This window comes from Tarenaya hassleriana, unplaced genomic scaffold, assembly GCF_000463585.1.
Source record: "Tarenaya hassleriana unplaced genomic scaffold, ASM46358v1 Cleome13, whole genome shotgun sequence".
NCBI classification, from domain to species: domain Eukaryota; kingdom Viridiplantae; phylum Streptophyta; class Magnoliopsida; order Brassicales; family Cleomaceae; genus Tarenaya; species Tarenaya hassleriana.
In genome coordinates this window covers 215,082-234,800 of record NW_010963495.1, presented here as the reverse complement: position 1 = coordinate 234,800, position 19,719 = coordinate 215,082, and the positions used below count along the sequence as shown (strand labels likewise).

At 39.2% G+C, this 19,719-nt stretch overlaps 6 protein-coding genes across 12 annotated transcripts in view; 4 read left to right on the top strand and 2 right to left on the bottom strand.

The window, feature by feature from the left end:
* Positions 1–541: 541 nt before the first annotated feature.
* On the top strand, positions 542–3,675 carry LOC104807184 (gamma-glutamyl peptidase 5-like). The gene is made up of 4 exons (XM_010532357.1): positions 542–1,055; positions 2,725–2,880; positions 2,990–3,157; positions 3,296–3,675. The coding sequence occupies exons 1-4, from the start codon at positions 738–740 to the stop codon at positions 3,398–3,400; spliced, it is 747 nt and encodes a 248-aa protein (XP_010530659.1). The 5' UTR covers positions 542–737; the 3' UTR covers positions 3,401–3,675.
* A 643-nt stretch (positions 3,676–4,318) lies between these two features.
* Positions 4,319–6,649, top strand: LOC104807182. The gene is made up of 6 exons (XM_010532355.2): positions 4,319–4,747; positions 4,908–5,003; positions 5,127–5,167; positions 5,437–5,554; positions 6,192–6,272; positions 6,387–6,649. Exons 1-6 carry the CDS (start codon positions 4,550–4,552, stop codon positions 6,456–6,458), a joined length of 606 nt encoding a protein of 201 aa, XP_010530657.1. The 5' UTR covers positions 4,319–4,549; the 3' UTR covers positions 6,459–6,649.
* LOC104807183 (magnesium-dependent phosphatase 1) lies at positions 6,627–8,195 on the bottom strand. The gene is made up of 4 exons (XM_010532356.1): positions 7,986–8,195; positions 7,354–7,525; positions 7,014–7,130; positions 6,627–6,900 (listed from the first exon to the last, which is right to left on the bottom strand). The coding sequence occupies exons 1-4, from the start codon at positions 8,093–8,095 to the stop codon at positions 6,730–6,732; spliced, it is 570 nt and encodes a 189-aa protein (XP_010530658.1). The 5' UTR covers positions 8,096–8,195; the 3' UTR covers positions 6,627–6,729.
* Positions 8,196–8,364: 169 nt separating this feature from the next.
* Positions 8,365–16,070, bottom strand: LOC104807180 (probable ubiquitin-like-specific protease 2A). Of its 7 annotated transcripts, none has more exons than XM_010532346.2 (19): positions 15,715–16,070; positions 14,882–14,941; positions 14,617–14,807; positions 14,462–14,513; positions 14,274–14,320; positions 14,056–14,146; positions 13,914–13,963; positions 13,579–13,776; positions 13,430–13,505; positions 13,032–13,140; positions 12,517–12,579; positions 11,889–12,020; positions 11,384–11,584; positions 11,257–11,312; positions 11,089–11,182; positions 10,467–10,557; positions 9,968–10,087; positions 9,079–9,564; positions 8,365–8,995 (listed from the first exon to the last, which is right to left on the bottom strand). In XM_010532346.2, the coding sequence occupies exons 1-19, from the start codon at positions 15,878–15,880 to the stop codon at positions 8,447–8,449; spliced, it is 2,832 nt and encodes a 943-aa protein (XP_010530648.1). In that variant the 5' UTR covers positions 15,881–16,070; the 3' UTR covers positions 8,365–8,446. The 7 variants fall into 7 exon arrangements, with proteins under 7 accessions (XP_010530648.1, XP_010530649.1, XP_010530650.1 ...); XM_010532347.2 differs by having other exon boundaries at positions 13,579–13,688; positions 13,928–13,963; XM_010532348.1 differs by having other exon boundaries at positions 15,720–15,823.
* A 269-nt stretch (positions 16,071–16,339) lies between these two features.
* LOC104807179 lies at positions 16,340–18,794 on the top strand. The gene is made up of 11 exons (XM_010532345.1): positions 16,340–16,382; positions 16,516–16,565; positions 17,126–17,214; positions 17,311–17,359; positions 17,461–17,491; positions 17,565–17,641; positions 17,746–17,865; positions 18,028–18,061; positions 18,151–18,227; positions 18,308–18,433; positions 18,536–18,794. The coding sequence occupies exons 3-11, from the start codon at positions 17,135–17,137 to the stop codon at positions 18,641–18,643; spliced, it is 702 nt and encodes a 233-aa protein (XP_010530647.1). The 5' UTR covers positions 16,340–16,382; positions 16,516–16,565; positions 17,126–17,134; the 3' UTR covers positions 18,644–18,794.
* An 87-nt stretch (positions 18,795–18,881) lies between these two features.
* LOC104807178 (probable serine/threonine-protein kinase kinX) overlaps positions 18,882–19,719 on the top strand; it is a 5,089-nt gene continuing 4,251 nt past the window's right edge. Inside the window, exon 1 of the mRNA XM_019201815.1 lies at positions 18,882–19,715. Coding sequence (XP_019057360.1) covers positions 19,064–19,715 — 652 coding nt within the window. The 5' untranslated portion in view covers positions 18,882–19,063. The remainder of the gene's footprint in view (positions 19,716–19,719) is intronic.

Genomic DNA, 19,719 nt, shown 5'->3' with positions numbered 1-19,719 from the left:
GATCTAAAGCTTTTTAGGAACATAGCATTTTTTTTTAAAATACAACATTTGATTTTGGTGCGAATTTGAATTATTTTCTAAAATACATACTCCCACCCGGAACACTAATACCATGTAACTATATTTTGCAAAATATATTTTGGGGAGTAAAATCAAATACCTAAAAAGGAGTTTGTTGAACAATTTTTTTTATTATAAAATAAGTCGGACGGTAAAGAGATAAATGATATCAGATTGTAAATTAGTTAAATTCTATGGTTATCCATAAAATTTCGTTAAATTTAATAATGTAGATAATGTACACGTAAAAATGACTGTTTTCTTAACCAAAAAAAAAGAGTGACTGTTTTTTACTGTTGTTTAAGAGTGGAAAAAGGAAAAAAAAAATCCGTGGTTTCCAATCTGCTTACAGGGGTAAATTGGTAAATAGAAGATAGAATAGGGAAGGACAGAATTGTAAATAAGATGAAAAACACGCCTCATTGTGAAACCCCCTCCTCACCACCCAGTTTATAAGCACCTTCGTGTAGAACCCCAAAATCCATCATTTTTCTTTTCCTTCATCTTTTACTTCGTCATCAAATCCTTGGGAAACCTCTCCGATCTCTCTCTAGAGGAAGATCAGTCTCCTTCTGGTTCCCCACATTCTCTCTCTAAGTCCTCCGATTTTAGAGGGAACTGGAAGAGGAACGATCTCTCTCTCTCTCTCTGATTTTGAATTTTCCGTCGTTCGGAAAATGTCTCAGCCCAGCGGAAATAGGTACGCCGTTCTCCTGTGCGCGGAGGATTCCGAGTACGTAAAGAAGAAATACGGAGGCTATTTCGGCGTTTTTGTGAAGTACCTTTCGGAGGAAGGCGATTCGTGGGACGTGTATCATGTGGCAACCGGAGAGCTGCCCACCGAGGAAGAGATCAAGATGTACGATGGATTCGTCATCACCGGGAGCTGTAACGACGCTCATGGGGACGATCCATGGATCTGCAGGCTCATGGAGTTCTTGCAGAGATTGGATTCCTTGAAGAAGAAGGTTCTCGGGATTTGTTTCGGCCACCAGGTAATTTTGCATTATTACCGTTTTACCCCTTGCCACGCGTGCATTTTTTATTATTTATTTATTTATTTATTGTCAGCGGCTTTAAATTTGAATATATTTGCAGCGAGATTTGTGAGATGCTGTTTTGACTCCATTGAAATTTGCGTGTTTTTCTTTACTGATTTTCCGTGAAAATTGTTAGAATCCGGGAAAGATATGATTCCCTTAAAATTAGAGAACGTAAATAGAAATTTGCAGGAAAACAGCATTATAAGTTTAAAAAAAAAAAAATATCGCCCAGATAAACTATCATCGAGTTCAGTAACAAGTTCCACTTTTTGTTCGTGAAAATGAGCGTTACATTATATTATTAGCGTTTCATTTTCAATCTGAGAAACATATATTGGTTTCAAAGTCTTTTTTTTGGGGGTAATGATTATTGTTTTGATGATAAATAATATATATATGTATATATAATTAAAAAAAAATCTATTACTCTGGTTTTTGTTCCTCCGCCTACAAATGCAAGGTGCCGCGTGGAAACGTTACTCTTTAATGCAGAGGTAGAAAAATAAATATTTAAGAAGGTGAAAATAAATAATTTGAATGCATGAATTAAAAGGAATAGTGGTACGGAGAAATATAATATATATAGTAAATGTCAACAGCGTAAATTAAAATGTCAGAATGGGTTTTGGACATTTGTCCACGACTCAACACTAGTTGGGCAAATACTCAACTATTATAATTAATTGCAATTAGATGGTGAAATTTAAAGTGGGGTGCTTTTGGTTAATAAAATTTCGTTGTAGAATCTTAAGTATCTCAATAAATTTTGGAAGAATTATAGTAAATTTTTATTTTATTAATATGCAGGAGGTATGACGAATTTTGAGATTCGCCTGGCTTTTGTTCTTTTAATTTGTCTTAATTGTTTGGGAGATAAGATTTAAATATAGCATGAACTTTTGAGATTTTCTTCTTTATGTTTCTAAGGTAATTTATTTTCAATTATCAAAGGATCTTTGATTGAAATCATTAATCCCTTGAAAAAAGCGTGCAGTTTTTGCCCGTGATGTTGATCTCTATACAACAGAAGTAGCTTTGCTGCGTCATTGTTTTACTTTCCATCCGTATCTCTGTGTCTATGTGGTCCAGTGTCCGTACGAGTTAGATCTGAATCTTTTTCACTTTTTTTTTTCAGATTCTTTTACTTAAACTGACCTCTCATTGATTGCGTCGTTTCCGGATTAAGATAATTTTCAATTTTTTTTAAAGTTGGTCTTCATGTGGGTTTGGGAAGAAAAGTGACCCATGACAAGCTTGCTTGCTTCTCATATGAAAAGATGGTTTCTCCTTTATACACACAAAAAAATGACTGGAGCTGATTTCGGAATCGCAAGGAATCTAGAAGAAGAAAGAAACATGTACATATGGACAAATTCCGTTTATCATATTTATTTGTTCGGTACATTTCATTTTTCCTCCATGTTGCTTTGCTTCTCCTTAAATAATGTCCAAACATTGCGTTTGTCTGCAAGCAAGGCTCACGCCGCTCATGGGTTACGTTACCCATTTCCTCTGTTTTATTCTCCTTCACATTGTTTTCTGCATCAAAATCTCTCTCTCTCTCTCTCTCTCTCTCTCTCTCTCTTCTGCTGATGATGTTGTGGTATGATGATCGGTTCAGGTGCTGTGCCGTGCGCTAGGAGGAAAGGTGGGGAGGGCGAAACTCGGTTGGGACATTGGAGTCACCAACATAAACTTGTCCCCGTCAAGCACGAAACTCTTTTCTTCCCTCCAAATCCCGACCGTGCTTTCCGTGATCGAGTGCCACCGCGACGAGGTTGGTTTAGTGCCCTCTTGTATCGACGAAAATTAGTCAGTCAAGTCTCAGAACAAAGGGTTTGTTTCGATTTATCTGCTTTGACAGAGGTTATATGGTTGCATTTTAGGTCTTGGAGGCACCACCAGAAGCCGAGATACTGGCGTGGTCAGGTCAAACGGGGATCGAGATCTGCAAGTACCGTGAGCACATGATGGGGATTCAGGGTCATCCCGAGTACACCAAGGACATCCTTCTTAGCATAATCGAGCGTCTTCTTCAGCGCAATTTCATCGTTGTAAGTAACATTCGCCCACTAGTTATAGTTATGAGTGCAAGGGTATTCTCGTTATCGTGTAATATCATCAAATTCGATAATACTACCATAATATTACGTAATGAGAGTGTTGATTCGATTCGATATGATTGCGTATAGGAATCGTACGCAGACGAAGTGAGGGCGAACGTGGAGAAACTGGAGCCGGACCGAGAGGAATGGAAGAAGCTCTGCACCAACTTTCTCAAGGGAAAGTTATGGTGAAGACATAAAAACATAGACTTTAAGGAGGAGGGAGAAAGAAAAAGGCTAAGACTAGAGCAAATGTGGAGTAAATCTCACTCAAGGCTGATAGGTAAATTAGATTTTACCTTTCGAGTTTGGGGATATTTCCTTTTTAAGTTATATTATATTATGCGTTTTTTCATTGTACTCATTGAAACGTCTCTCATATTATATTAGAATATTAAAAAAAAAACTATCCCTCTGTGATTTTTGACAGTTTTATTTTTCATAGTAACGAGAAATTTTGTGTGGAATATTAAAATTGTTGATCTAAAATATGATATTCGTTATTGCTCCGTGTTACATTATTAATTAATGTTTTGAATGTTTGAAATCAAAACTTATAACTATACTTAAGAAGGTTGTGACCTTCACTAATCATGGTAATCAGGGGTATTTATTGGTGAAATGCTTTTGTTACTGGTCCAAATATTTTGTTCGTAGTAGCACATGTTTAAATTTCTTTTAGGAGATTTATATTTTTAGTTTGAAATAGCTATTTAATATTTGCTTTTGTGTTCAGATTTTGTTTATGGGTAATTTTTTATTTCGATAGTTAAAAGCGTATTTAAATCGTTCTAAAAATATATATTAAGAAAATATTAACTTAAGTTTTGAATCTAAACAGATATAAAAATAATTTAAAAATTAAATAAAAATAAAATAAATTGTTGAACCAAAATCTAATATATAAATCAATTACCATATTGACACAGTTTTTAGAATTTAAAAAAAATATACGAAATATTTTTCGAATTCTAATTAAAATCATAGAAGGATTTTAAAAAAATAAGAACGTTTGAAATCATTTATAATTATTAAATTTAGTTTAAAAAAACAAAGTTATATAAGAGGGCCGAGTGCCAGCCCACAAACCAACGACCAGTCATAAAGAGGATAAAAAATAAAGCATTAAGGGGAAAAAAAGCAATAAAAAAAGGAAAAGGCTTAGAACGGCCGGTGAAACAATCCCGCTTTCCAGAAGAGAAACCACATCGGAAGAAGAGAAAACGGACACAAAAAAGCTTCGCACCCCATTTTCTTCACCGCGAACTCCTCCGATTTCGGCATCTTCCAACTGTCAACGATTGGAGCGGACGATATTTCTGTCGGAATTTTGGGTTTTAGATGGAGAGGAGCGAGGAAGACGATCGACCCGTCGCCGGAGCCTCTTCTTCAGGATCCCTAAGATCGAGGCTCAGAAACAGAGCAGACCCTTTCCTCGTTGTTTGCAAATGCTTCAGCTTTGTCACCTCTCTTATAGCGATCCTCTGCGTTGTCGTCAATGTTCTTGCCGCCGTTCGCTCCTTCAGGGATAGTCACGATGTCCGCTCTCTCTCTCTCTCTCTCTCTCTCTCTCTCTCTCTCTCTCTCTCTCTCTCTCTCTGTGTAGGTTGCGGAGCCATATGGGTACTCTGATAATGCTGGTTTCGGATCGTTCTCTTGACCGTGGATTTCTTGGTTTTTGTTTCTGATTATTGATCAGATATTCGATGGAATCTTCAGATGTTACGCTGTGTTGATTGCTTGTTTTGTTGTTCTTGCGGAGACAGAATGGGGTTTCATCCTCAAGTTCTGGAAGGTATTGGATCTTTTGTTCAGTATCTTCCTTTTCTCTTTGAAATTCTCTCTCGATGCATTTGTCAAATTCCTTACATGAACAGTATTTGCCCAATTCATAGATTTCTACTGAACATCGCTGCAGGTATTGGAGTACTGGGCTGGTCGAGGAATGCTTCAGATTTTGTATGTTGCATCTCTGTGACCTCTCCTTCTGTTTCCTGGGTTTGTTTGTATTTGCAGAAAAATGATAATCTTTTGGTTTCTTTTGAAAGGTTTTGTCTTGTGCAGCTGTAGCCTTTTAGTATGATGAATTCGGTTTCTTTTGTTATGCGGAATTAGTTCTATTGATCTGAAACTTCCGATTTCAAGAACGTTGAGGAACTAAAAAACAAGATTGGGGTTCGGCTTGTTCAAGTTAGTTAACGTATGTCACTGTTTCTGTCCCATTTCAGTGTTGCTGTGATGACAAGAGCTTTCCCTGACTACATGGCTCAGAAGAAAGATCTCTTGGTTCTGCAGAACATTGCCAGCTACATGCTCCTCTCTTGTGGTTTCGTCTATGTTGTATCGGTAAGAGGATTTGTCCATCCTAAATTAATCTCAGCTGCGTATTTCCTATTTTGTGCTATTGATACCATGAGTTAGTTGGTTCTCTATTCATTTAGCTTTGAGATTGTTAGAAGTGTCTTGATCGAGACTTCGAGAGCGTGCCTTATTTCCACTGTCAACCTTAGGCTCCTGTTGTTCCTGTCCCAAGTTTTACCTCAAATGAAGAGGCTTCTGCCTTATTCATTGGCCTCTAACTCGTGTTCGGACCCGAGCCATTTCTTACAGCTTTTATGTGGTATGGTTTTGTTCTAGTAGAGTCTCGCATTGCACATGAAGTTCTGCTAAGATTTCAAGCCTCAAGGATCAGTTTTGATGGCTCTATAAATTTGACCCACTAGATGCATATGTTGCTTAATACAAATTTGCAGATACTCACGGGCAGAACTTGTAGTTCTTTTGCCTGAACCGATTCCATCTGTTGTTATGTCGGACGATGATGAAACTCCTAAACCGCGTTTGGGATTTCACTTGATTTCCCGGCCATACTTGGGAGTTCATATATTTCATTTGAATCTTTATGGCAACCATTTTTTGAAGTAATCTTTGCTACTTAGCGGCTTGTTTCTGTTTCAATCTCTGATCACTGTCTGATCTTTAGGGGCTTTTATGCATCGGCTTTCTGAAGCGTGCACGGCAGCAGAAGGAAATTTCAAGGGAACAAGCCATCAAGGACCTCGAGGTAAGTTTTTTGACTGACGCTCTCGTGGTTTCAGCAGCGATGAATTATCGAATTACATTACTTTCTAGAACCCGTTCTGCAATTGTTCATTGAAACTTTATCGGAGTGATGCAGGACATAGAACGCCGCAGGGAAGAACTCGAGCAATTGCTCCTTCAACGGCAGGGTAGAGATGATGATGCCTGATCTTCCTCTCTGAGAAAAAGATCATTATGTATGTGATAGGATTGTGTTTGCTCACTCTGTTTCATCCTGCCTAGGGTTGTTGCTGCTTAGGTTGTTCTTTTTCTTGTTTCCTGTTCAAAAGCTTGATTCTTTTTTTTTTCAATCACATAGCAAGAAAACATCGAGAGATTCACGAAATCTGTTTGCATCCATGAAAGTTATTCCGCAGTGTATATGGCTAAGTGAGACAATGTTGGTCATTCCCCGACCTCAAATGTTTGTTCGGTTTCTGTCAGTCCTCGTCGTCTATCTCGGATGATGACTTTCCTGAAAACTTACGCCATCTCTGCTTGTTCTTCTCGATGTTGTTCTGATTTTGTGCAAATTCAGTGAGCCCTTGTCTAAATGCTCCAAGGGTAACCCCGTTTCCCACCAAGATGCTTGTCACTCCCATTTTCGATACCTGCAAATTTCGTTTCGGTTTTCGTGGGCAAAGGATTTGATCGGTCTCGTTGATCTTTGTTTACATGTTGCGGAAAAGAATTAAAAATTGGCGAGAAGAGAGAGATTGCTTACAGATTTGATATTTCTGTCTTCATCATCGAAGAAGAGCATCGAGGTGAATGGCACGCTTGTCCTTGCGTGTATCCTCTGAAAATGTTCCGTCTTGTGACTCCAACTCGAAAAGATCTCCTGAAACAATCCAAGAGGAAACAGAGAAATACATCTCACTTCGACTAAAAATGCTAGATGCCGTAATCTACTGAATGAAGATGCCCGTAAGAAGAACAGTTTTCGAGCAAAACAAACATCTACACTCTTCAGAAATTCACCTCTTCTGAACAAGAACAACACTTACTAGTAATGTAAAGAGGGTTTATCAGACAAGATATGAAGTTGTGTCTGTTGGTCTCACCTTGGTAATGAACATCGGTTTGATGTTTAACTTGTCGAGGAATGTGTTAGCTATGTCTGCAGTCGGAGATCTTGAAGCGATTGCCATATCGATCCCCTTTTCTTGCAGAGCTTTCAGGATGCCCTTTGCATTCGGATACAAAGACGGCATTTCGCGTTTGGAGCGGCATTCGCTGGCCGGATAACACAAATCAACAAAGACCATTTCAAACATTTCATTGCAAAAGAACACACTAGTCATCATCTTTGTCGCTTTCGTTTTCTCATTTTCCGGTTACAGAGTCAGATAGACAAATCCATTTACAGATTCAGATAGACAGAAATTTATTGAATCATGCAGCTTCAAAGACATCTGCCATTATTTCAGATTCCCTTTTCCTTCTTAAACGAAAGAAATCAAAAACAGCTTCTTCACAATCGTAGCAAAATCACTCTTCCGTCACCCCTTTATGACAACTAAAAGAGCATATACACCATAATAATGAACTTCACAGAATGATGGGAGTTTGAATTTCTTCAAATTCACCATCAAAATCAAAATCGAAAACCCTGGATGATATTCTATAGTTATTCGTCGATTTCCCATTTGATCCCTATGAGATATCAAACAAGAGAAGGATTCCAGGAATTTACCAATAAAAGGGCCAGAGAGTGTAATCGAGATCGAAGACCACGAGCCTCGGAAGAACTTGAAACATTCCCATCATCTGCATCGCCTCGTCTCTCACCTTCTCCTCCGCCATCTCTCTCTCTCTCTAGAAATAGACAGGAGGAAAATGGCCGGGAGGAGAGAGAAGTCGCTGAGAATCTCTGTTCGTTGAGAAAAATTGCAAGAGCAGAAACGCAACGCTATTGGCTCCTTTATAAGATTTCACTACGTTAGCCAGAAATATTTCCAAACGACTCCCTCTATTTTTCGAGTTTTACAAAAAAGGCCTTATTTAATTTTCATTGAAGCCGTCGGGTGATATATCGTGACTTTAAGATTTGACAAACTGTATCCGACACTGGATAAAACGATTATAAGACTTCAACTTCCTTTTCCCAAAAATGTGAGAGTACCATACGTTAGCAAGTAAAGGGAATATAGAGAATCATTGCCTCTTTGGCCGCTTAGTTATCTGTTTCTCCAATGGCCGAGACACCAAATCTCGGCTTCTCGCTAAGACATCATCCTCACCACCTCCTCTACCTCTCTCTTTCGAGCCACGGTCTTCGCTCGACAACAAAACCCGAGAAGAAGCAGAATCTTTAATCCCATCGCTTCCTTTGTCGCTAACCTCGAGTTCAAGCGAGTCTTCAACGACGCAAAGAGAGAGCATCTCAACCGACGTTGAAGGAGACTGGATTTCGCTTCTTCTGTGGTTCTCTTCAACAAGTAGAAGCATGTCATCTTCGTTTTGTTTGACTTCTGATAAGTCCGGGGACTCGGGAATAGATGATATTGAGACCAGATCTTCCTCGTCGCTGTCTTCTATATAAAGCGTACATTCCTTGTTCCGACATGTTTCCACCCGTTGATGATCATTGCTGGGAAATAAGGTTGTCCTAAAAGTGTTCGTCTCGTCAACCATCTTCGATGTACAATTATGTGTATCCGGTGGTGAACTGGTTGTTGCATTCTCACTGATTTCTTGGACTTCCTGATTCGAGAAAAGATACAATTGCTTATAACAGAATCATTTATGTAAGAAGCGGTAGTGTTACGGGGCAGAAAGTTAGTTACCTTGATTGGCGACATGAAAACCTTTCGGCAGTACTTGGATGCGTTGGTTTCATAACCTCCTTTATCGAATTTTTCTTTGCGAGGAATCAGATCCAGAGGCTCTCCAGAGCTTTTCCTGCATCTTTCAATGTGTACATGTTGAGTTGTTGATGGCGAATTCTTGGCTTGGGGGACAGAGTGGGGGGTCGGTGAGGAACCATCAGATGAGTTTCTCGAGCTACAAGTTTCCGTCACGGTGTCAGTTTCTCGGGGAACAGAGTTGGTAATTGGTGAGGAACCATCGGATGCTTTTCTCGGGCTACAATTCTCCTTTACGGTTACCGTTTCTTCTTCTGGACTGATCTTATCAGATACTCCAGAAGAAGACTGGGTACTCTTGCAACTAACATTTTTCCGAGAATGATCTTTCTGGAGACTGTAAAGCAACTCTCGGATGTATCCACGCTTCAAAGACGCTTCCGCAGGAGGAAACCATTCCCTTGTTAGCTGAAAGGAAACATATAGAACATAAAAATTTTGTCCCAACTGACAGTAGTTTCATTTGACGATTGATAATCACCTCGAGTAAGGTATTGTAGTTGACGTTTCTCGACACAATAAGACAGTTATTAAAAGTTCAATGTAGTTATCATCAGCGCCAAGTTAGGATTCATACTACATGATATAGATTCTTCTACTATATCATTTTTATTTTCTCAAAGTTCTTCAAGAAACACAACAATAACTAACAACCCGAATAGATTAAAAATGTGCATTCGGTAGTTATAAGACAAGTAAAACAATGGTACACTAACAATTATCACTAACGGTTCACTATGGCATAGTCCCCTATTTTAACACTCCAGATGCAACTTAACCCAATCTACAACAGACGAAATGAAATACTTACAAAACTGGTTGACTTTGAGATAATGGAAGGGTTGAAGTTAGCAGGAGCTTGCCGAAGAAAAAGTTCCAAATAGTGGAGTAAAAAGAGGCCACAATCGAATGAATTCTGCTGCTGAGGGACCTGAAATTTTTAGTTAAGCAACAATATGATAGAAACCGAGGGCTTCTTTCAGGATAGTTTCCCTCACACCTATGTACTGGAAGTCTATCAAAATATCAGAAAACCGATGAAGAATTCTATAAAGTTCATAATTTGGCAGGCATTTTTGGACACAAATCAACCAATTATTTCTTTGACATGCCATACGGCCATATTTCATCAAATTTTGTCTTTGTATGCACACAAATATGCCAGAAAAACATTGTAAAGTATCCAATGGTCCTAACATCGAAGTTTTCAGGATAATTAGTAGCATAAGTAAGCAATTACTTTACATGACTTGGTCCAAATCATAAGTCTAAGGCTGAAGATGATTTCATTCTCGGTAGAGAAGTAATACCTGGAGTGGAATGAACTGTAGATTTAAAATTCTCGCGGAATCATCTGTTTTATTATTGCCATGCCTCTCTTTCCACTCTTCAGCTAGATAACTACGACCACATGGGCAACACATAAACGATACCTCAATAGAAAATTACCGATTAATAAAAGGAATCTTCATGCCAAAATCTACGAATTCGAAATAGAAATGTTATATACAATGAGCCGGAAGGGTGAGCAAAAGAAACAATAAATAGATGTAAATAGGATGAACAAAACCAGTCTCAAACAGCAAACCCAACACCATATATTAAGTGTCAACATTAATTTCCAAAGAAAAAACAAATAGGATTTAAATTTTATACAATTTCTGTAGATCGTTCACAGCTCAATAGCATCATTAGCACCAGGTAATTTCAACATCAATCAAATCTTAACACATCAGAAACCAAGTTAATAATCTAATGGTATATAATCCATTTCAGAGCCATCAGAGTTTGCACCTTCTCTTTTAGTAAAGCACAAATCTAAGATACCATATAAAAAAAGCCATGGAACTTAACCGGACATCTTGAAACACAAATGACAAGAAAGAAATAATGCATGGCATTTCAACATTGAGGAAAAGATCTAAAATGTACCTTGGAAAAATACTTTTCAGGCCTCTATGGCTTCCCTTAATTGAGTCCATATGCAAGATGCAAGGAACCCTTTGTGCGTTATGAGCTTCAACATCTGCCAGTGAAGATTTCTATGATGTAAAGTAAATTCAACAGATTCAAGAAGATTAATGCTGTCGTGAATCTGACCTTTAAAATGAACCGCTTCACCAAGATGGCAGATGACAATCAGACTCCAATGAAGACTGCAAGAAATGCATGTATAAGACACCTTATAAGCCCTCACAACTATTGACATGGACGGATATATTCTCACTTGAAGTTAACTGGAATGAATATGTAATCCTTCCCGAAAAGATCCACATTCTTAGTCCACTTCTGCACACGTTCAAATGCTTCCTGGCCGCGAGAAGTGCTACGTGAACCTCTGTCTATGTTGGCCAACTTGCGGAAAAAGAAACAATTGAAGAAGTGGAATCTGCATTGCTCTTCTGTTTGAATCTGATCCTTAAGGTATCTGCAAGAATCATACGCAAACTTACAAGCTGTGTCTAACTGGCATATGTACAGAAAAGTGCAATATAAATGAAAAAGATATACTTTGTAAAGGCTAAAACACTATCAGAAAGCTTCTGGCCCCAAAGCCTATCGTTAGGCAAGATGAAAGTAAGGCCGATGACCAGATGGAGAGCACTACTAACAAATTCATTGATACTCATTCCAGCTGATCTGAGGCCTTTCCTCGAATGAGCACATCCAAAGCATATGGAATGATGATGTAAACCTTAAACCTTGGAACATGTATTAGAAACGAAACTTGCCTGATATAGAAATCGATTATGGTGTCATTGACGAAGCTCTCTGGCTGTAGAAAATCAATGTCTCTCTTGCTAATTAGCATAGCATCTGGATCCCCTTGAGGGTAAATTATATCTTCAAATGACTCAGTGGGACTGATAAAATCAGAATTTAAACAGAATGCATCAAGAGGTAAGGGATTGATATAATAATGTCATAATCCATTCAAGTCATGAAGTGTCATTCTGTCATTGAGGCATCAAGAAACTATTCATTGAAAAATGCAATACTTTATTACAAGTTTGGTAGCCTTTCAAGCACAATAGATGGCGCCACAGGAACCTACTCATCATATAACTTGCCTCTGACATATCAAGAGCAAACTCTACAAGAGATATCCCCTAAAATTTGATGATATTAGGCACAACTAATTCTCAGGTACTACCCCAATAACATAATATGACGTTAAGAGTGTGACACACAATTTATGCAACAAAGATGAATTACATGGCATGTTCAATAAATAGCAGAAAGATAACCGCGGCAGGTAATAACAGGATTGCTAAGTGAACTTACGTCGTCAGACAACATTTATCAACAATTATATTATACTGAGTATTTTGCATAAATATATGATAGTTTTATACTCACTTGGTGATTAAAGTTCCCGAAATTTGGCCTTTGAAAGCATGTTCCTCACTTTCTCCATCAACACTGCAAGATGCCCACTTAAAATCTGTAAACATATCTTCCTAACTTAACCTTTTAGGCTTCAGAGCACAAACTTTCCTAATTCATTTTGGGATATGAAAGGCTTAGGTACAATTTACATTTAGAAGAAAAAAATATTGGAAATCAATGAGCAGTGAAATAGTCAAGCAAAAGTGTATTTTAAGAAGACAAATAAGTGCTGAAAAAAAATTGTTTTCAGGAAAGCAGTAAAAGCAAAAAGTAAGGTACAACTACAGCTAGAGGGCTTGTTTTGTGACCAACTTTGTAATGTCACCGAATTTGCCTATAAGTGTCGCTGGAGTTCAGCAAAAGAATCATATGAAACATAAAACTTCAAGATAATTCTTCACGATAAGGAAGTGAACTGTCATTCACAAATAACAAAAAGTAACATAAAATAATGCAAATTAAAAAAAAATGCTTAGCTGACTTACACAGAAATATCAAACCACATGTCCTTGTATCTCGAGTTCAATGATTTGATGGCTTCTAGTGCTACACACCAATTAGGTTCATAAACAGCAAATTTTAACAGATCGATACCTGTCAGCATGTTTGTAGATAGCTAAATAAGAGTTGATTTTGACAAATATATACAAATAAACTTGAAAGATAAAATGTGAAATGCTCCACCAAAGGTTGAAAATATCGACCATTTAATGCATATAATAAGAAGAAGCAGTATGTTTTCACTTTACTATTGAAGAAGCATCTCACGTAAGAAATTTGAATAAAATCCGTGTTCAGGTTATGAAGTTGTACTTTTAACAACCCCCTAATGGTTAAAAAAACATAACATGGCCCATTAAGAACTTTTGAGAGAATCTCAAACCTGTAGTCTCATTGGCACAGACAACTCCTTTTGGATTCCTGGATTTGATAATTAAGTTGACAATGGCAGTCTCAACCTGAAACTTATTGAAGAGTTCCAGTATCAGAAAAAAATCTATCCACATATAAATGAAGAACTGCGTTACTCACCTCTAGAGACCATTGAGACTCAATTTTGAATATATCTTCTACTGCCCATTGACATCTAAAAGTCCCTTTAGTCGCATTTACAGAAGAACCTTCAACCTCTACGTAGCTATCTGAAAAGGTTAATTTTGAATTTGTACAGTATATATCCCCATATATCACAACATCAGGGATTACAAGAACTCGCAGATTTTCAGTGTCCTGCCAGCAAAAAAGGAAAAAAAAAAAGAAGAAGAAATAAATAAAAGATATATTAGCACTGTTAATAAAACATCAGGAGGAAAAGAAAGCCTAGACATATGTGTTGAAGACAGAGATGATATCCAGGTAAGACTCACAATATGAAGTGCACCAGAAGTACAATCTGAGTCTTCTTCTCCAGATGACACTGAGACAATGCACAGTTCATTAAATCAGGAAATTTTCAGGCAAGAGGCAGCAGAAATATGCAGCTAGCTAAAATAAATAAATCAAGGAAACCTTGCTTGTCTCTGAAAGAAGAGGTAGAAGTTGATAAGCTAATTTCTGTCCTTTCACGGTAATTATCAGAAACCATATCAATCATGTCACCCTGCAATGATATTAAAGGACAAATGACAGTTAGAAGTAACCAGAATAATTAGCTGGAGATCAGTTAGGCATTCATTTCCATGATTATTAGCTCCTTTGTGTCTACATAGTACATTGTTATTACTTACAATTCCATATCCACTTGTATCACACCTTGTTCCTTCTTTGGGGAAGACTGCATAAAAATAACACATGAATAAATACACATCTGATATGGAGGGGAGATAAGAGTGGGGTCAAGAAAAACGAACATAACATTAACACAAACAGTGAGTTCTTTTCATCCTTGGAACAAGAAGGGACACAGATCATGAACCTTGTGCACTTTTTTCACATCGTTCATCTGAGATCACATTGATTATTTGCTTCTGTGATCACTCATAAAGACAAATAGGGACAGTCAATAATCCTTTATCTGAGTACAGTTATGATAGATGAAGGGAAAATTCTGAGGGCAAATGAGAAATTTACTTCGGTGCCCAAAAGAGGAGATTGTAAATGAGGAGTCAAACCATGAACCCCCTCTTTAAAGGCACCTCTGTCAGATGACATATTGGCAGGATTACACGCTAACTTTGAGCATTGTTGATCTACCACGCAGGCACAAGTATCTGATGATTTGCTACTCTGCCCCATTTCCTGAGTCCAACCCTCATTTGCAGCTGCAAATAGAAAATGTGAAGGAGCTTAAGAAGAAGTTCTGCAATAGAGAAAAGGAAGTGGTTGTCTCTTTTACCTTCTACGTCAATAACTCTGCTGAGGGGTTCCTTTCTCTCACTTGTGGTGTCCTGTGAAACTACCAAAACAAGAAAAACGTTAAAGGAAGAAAACATAATCCGGAAACATCGTGTAGTAAGCCCACAGTTTCAGAAAATCAGCACAGAAGCAAAACACATAAAAGGAATGGTTAACAAACCAATACAGAGCAGAAGCATAGATTTTTCATAGCAGTTATCGAACATGGACACAATATACAAGTATTAAGCATCAGATTGCAACAAGAGCAACTTAGCCAAATGAGTGATTCCTAAAGACCACAAGATAAAAAATAGTGTTATTTTGATTTACTTAACTGGCCTCATCAATTACTGAAAACAAGCATTCAACCAAACAAACAAACAAATCAGACAGGTATCATCATTAAGTTTCATCCAAAATATGCATAGACACAGAAATATATACACACGGACACATTAGCATGTATCAGCATAACGATCAAGACCATCATTATCATCATTACGATCTCGATCACCACCACCACCACCACCACCACCACCACCACCACCACCACCACCACCATCATCATCATCATCATCATCATCATCATCATCATCATCATCATCATCATTTTTGCCACCAAGAAAACGGTTATGGTTACCCAAGCATCAATTAGCTAGTCACTCTTATACTTCATTGGCAACTCGAGTACTAAAATTCTTCAGAGAACACAAATCACGATCACAGTAATCCTTCGGCCTTCTAATGATCACACTCCGACGCATCTTCCACACCAGATTTTGCGAATAAATGATTAAACAATACAAGTAGGGACAGAGAAGAAACACTCACAGTACCGAAGAAACTCATACTTGTTGATGGCGGAGGATGATTCCGATCCTGAAGACTCGAACCTTCGCAGGAGCTTCTTTGACTCCTTCTCGATCTCGTCCTCGGTGAAATCGAACACTCGGAACTGCTCCGACTTCCCAGGAGAGGGAATAGAAGGCCGAGTCATCGCCAGGCCGATGCTGAGTTACGAACTCGGTCGCTGGGTTGAGGATCACGAGGCGTGTTCCGTACGACGCACGAAGAGAATAGAGGAGAGGAAGGAATTTGAATTTTGGGGTTTTCGAGTGCGGGTTCCCAATTTCTCTGTGTTTACCTTTTCTTGCTTCTTGATTGACCTTTTTCGGAGAAAACCATTTGATTTCCGGAGTATTATTATTTTCTTTTTAATTTAGTCTGTTTTCGTTTATCCCTTCTAGTGTTTCTTTCATCCTCTCCCTCTCTCTTTTTCAAATTTCCAAAAAAAAAAGTAATGAATTTATATTTATATTAAAAAAAAGTAACGAATTTATCGAGAAGCCACCGTAGATATTAAGAATGAAAAAGATCTCAGCCGTCGATTCACTCACAGCTTTTCGCTATATAAATAAACCCGCCATCATGTGATCGATTTCATTTCTTCCCTTCTTCCGTTGCCAACTGAACCTTCTGGTTCCCGCCATCGGCGAGAGGTATCTCTCTCTCCCTTTCTGTGTTTCTTCGCGTATACATACACCTACACTTTTCAAGCGCTGTGTGAACATTTCTTGAGATTGTTCTTGCGGATCGGGCTCTGTAATTCTTCAATCTTTGTGGACGTTGCAGAATTTGCTTGTGATTGAAGTCAAATTAGCGATTGCTTCACAGAATCACAGGTATGCCGATTGATATTTCACCATTCTTCGTTTCTTGTTCTAGAGATGGAAATTCCCGGTTCCTTCTTGACGAGGACGTTATCTGCGTGGTGTATTGTGGTTGAATCTCACACTGATTAATACAAATGCGATTTCTTCTTGCCTTCTTCTTTCGAAATTGTTTTCTAAGCGATAAGATCTTGAACACTCGAACAGATCAAGAACAAGGGTTCGAGATTGGATATATAATTTTGAATGCTTCGCGTAGGCTGTAGCATAATCTTGATCCTACTCGATGAACGAGGGTTCAAGATTGGATAATTTTCATGTTATTTAGCTTTTGGTTGTTTGCTTTCTGGTTTGGTCATCGGGAAGATTGGATTTTGAGTTCATTTTGATTTTCGCAAAATAGTCTAACTTTGGATCCAAAATCTTTAGACTACTTTTTGTTAATCTTTGGACAGACGCCGGCGACTTTGCGTAGTCATCTTCATGGAATATGTCTGAACATCGGTTTTGCTTTTCTGTTAGATATTGAAATCCTAGTATGTTTTCATTTTGGCTCTGATTGCCACTAATAGAACTTTAGAATGGCGAGTGAAAAAAGCTTGAAAGGCGTGGAGATTTCACATGGCGGATCTGTGTCAAGAGGGGTTGTTGCTGAAACACGGTATCATTGTCTCTTCGGCCTTTTTTTTGTTGTTGTTGGAGAAGCAGATTAAAAACATTTGGATGTGTATCAATGGTAGTTTGTGTCTTCTCATAGGAAAAATGCCGACAGCAAGGAACTGACAGATCAAGACTCCACTGACCAAGTACATTTCTTGTTACTATTCCTCCTTAATGATATTTTTACACTGGTTGGCAAAATCTGAGATCCTTTATGTCCCCTCCGATGGATCCTTCTGAAATTTAGGAGCATGAGCAAGATGAGGAAATTTTGGAAGGTGAGGGCAAAACCAAAAAGTTCATGAATGGTGAATCTGATGTACCGTGACTCATGAGCTCCAATTCTCTCAGATTCAAAGTCGCGTGAGTTTGCTCAGAGTGCACTAGAGAATGAAGAGTCATCCGACATGGAATCTCAGCTTCGTGATGTTAGTTTCATAACTGTGTATCTCCAATGGTTATGTTTAATTTTTCTCCTCCATTGCCTGAACCGTTACAAATTTAATCCTCCACCCTGCTTTTTTTTATGCAGTTGAAGGAGTTAGGCATCAAAGTTGAGGAGCTGGAAAATGACCATAAGCAGCTTCGACAGGTGCTCTTAGAACTTCAGGAAACAACAGCTAAACTCAGGGACAGAATCATAAAGATTATGGTCTGCACCTCTATAAAAACGTGTTTTTTTTTCTCTATTTCTCTGTCACCGATGTTATACACCATCACGGGTGTGTCGTGGTTGGCAAAAAGATGATATCTTCTTTTCTTTTCTTTTTTTTATCTCTATGCTCATTTTGGATGGATCCTTATTCAACCTTAGGACTATCATGAGCAGCATACGATGAATTCAGAAGGTGAGTGCACTGCATTCTTGAATCTTACCAACCATATCTCATAATAAGCTGCTTTTGTCTCCTGACATATGCGATCTTTCTTTACTCAGATTCAAGGTCCCTGGGCTCTGCTCAGAATAAGTTGGATAGTGAAATGACATTCAGCCTGGATTCTCTGTTTGCTATGGTTAGTTTTGCGGTGCTGGTGTTTTTTTTTTTTCTGGCATTCGTTTACGATTTTCAATCCTTACATTGCTTATCTAACAGATAAGGCTGAAGGACTTGGAGGACGAGCATGAGAAGCTTGGGGAGAAGTCTGAGAATCTTATGCAGGAGCTGAAACTGCTTCGAGAAACTACAGCTACGCTCGAGGAGGTCACAAAAGAGCAGTTGGTTTGCTCCTCTAAAACTACAACTAAGTTCATTGTCTTCCTTTGACCAACTTTTTATGACTACTTGAGATCAAGAGGGAAGGCCGTTTCTCGATTGAAACAGGACCAGTTAGGGGATCAACATGGGCTCCAGGCAATTGCACACATGATTGAGATGCGCACCGGTCACGAGGACGTTAATGCCAATCACAGGGATCGAAAGGAACGATGAGCAGAGTTGCAGAAAAACTATCAGAAAGTGTCTATAACGTAGTGAACATTAACGCATTCTCTCAGGATGAACCACAGTTTAGATTATCCCACCATGGTAGTGCTCGTTGAGTCATAAGGAGACGTTTGGGGTTTAGATATGCAAGACGCCTTCCCTTTTCCATTCCAAAGCTTGAAACACCGTGCCGTTTTATTCACACCCGGAATCAGAAATACCCTTACGGCCGGTCTGTATTTCCTGTCTTAACCTGACTCTAAGATCAAGTCGATTACTGAAAAGCGCGGTCCCTTTCTCGTCCACTGGAGCACAAATTCTCTCTCTCTCTCTCTCTCTCTCTCTCTCTCTCTCTCTCTCTCTCTCTCGTTCAAAGGGTTTTACCCTCTCGCCCTCTCCCTCTTAAAGAAAAAGTCAGAGCGGAAAATGATGGGCGGCGTCAGTGGCGGCGGCGGAGGCGGAGGTAACAGAGCGGAGGCGGAACGGTGGTTAGTGACGGCGGAGAAGCTACTCGGCACCGGTGACCTTCACGGCGCTAGGAACTTCGCGATCCGCGCGTGTGAGTCTGATCCCCACCTCGCTGAGCCCGCCGAGTTAATCCTCGCCGTCGCCGAAACTCTTGTCGCTGGAGAATCTCGCGTCGGAGGCACCAACATGCCCGACTGGTACGGCGTTCTACGGCTCGTCCGATTCACTCATAACCCCGAACTCGTCGGAACTCAGTACAGTAGACTCTCCATGCTGCTTAACCCCAACCGGAATCGGTTCCCGTACGCCGACCAGGCGTTCAGGCTTGTCTCTGATGCGTGGTTTGTTCTGTCGGATCCTTCGAGGAAGGCGTTGTACGATCGGGAGCTGCAACTGAGTCACTTTGGCCAACTCGGTCAATTAGGGTTTCAGCTTTTCAATCAACCAGTGCAGCACCAGCACCAGCACCAGCACCAGCACCAGCAACCGCAAACGCAAACACAGACACAGGCACAGACGCAGACGCAGACGCAGACACAGACTCTGTCGTTTCAGGACCAGCAGTTGCCGTTTCAGCTTCATTCACAGCCTCCGCCGCCGCAGTCGCAATTTCA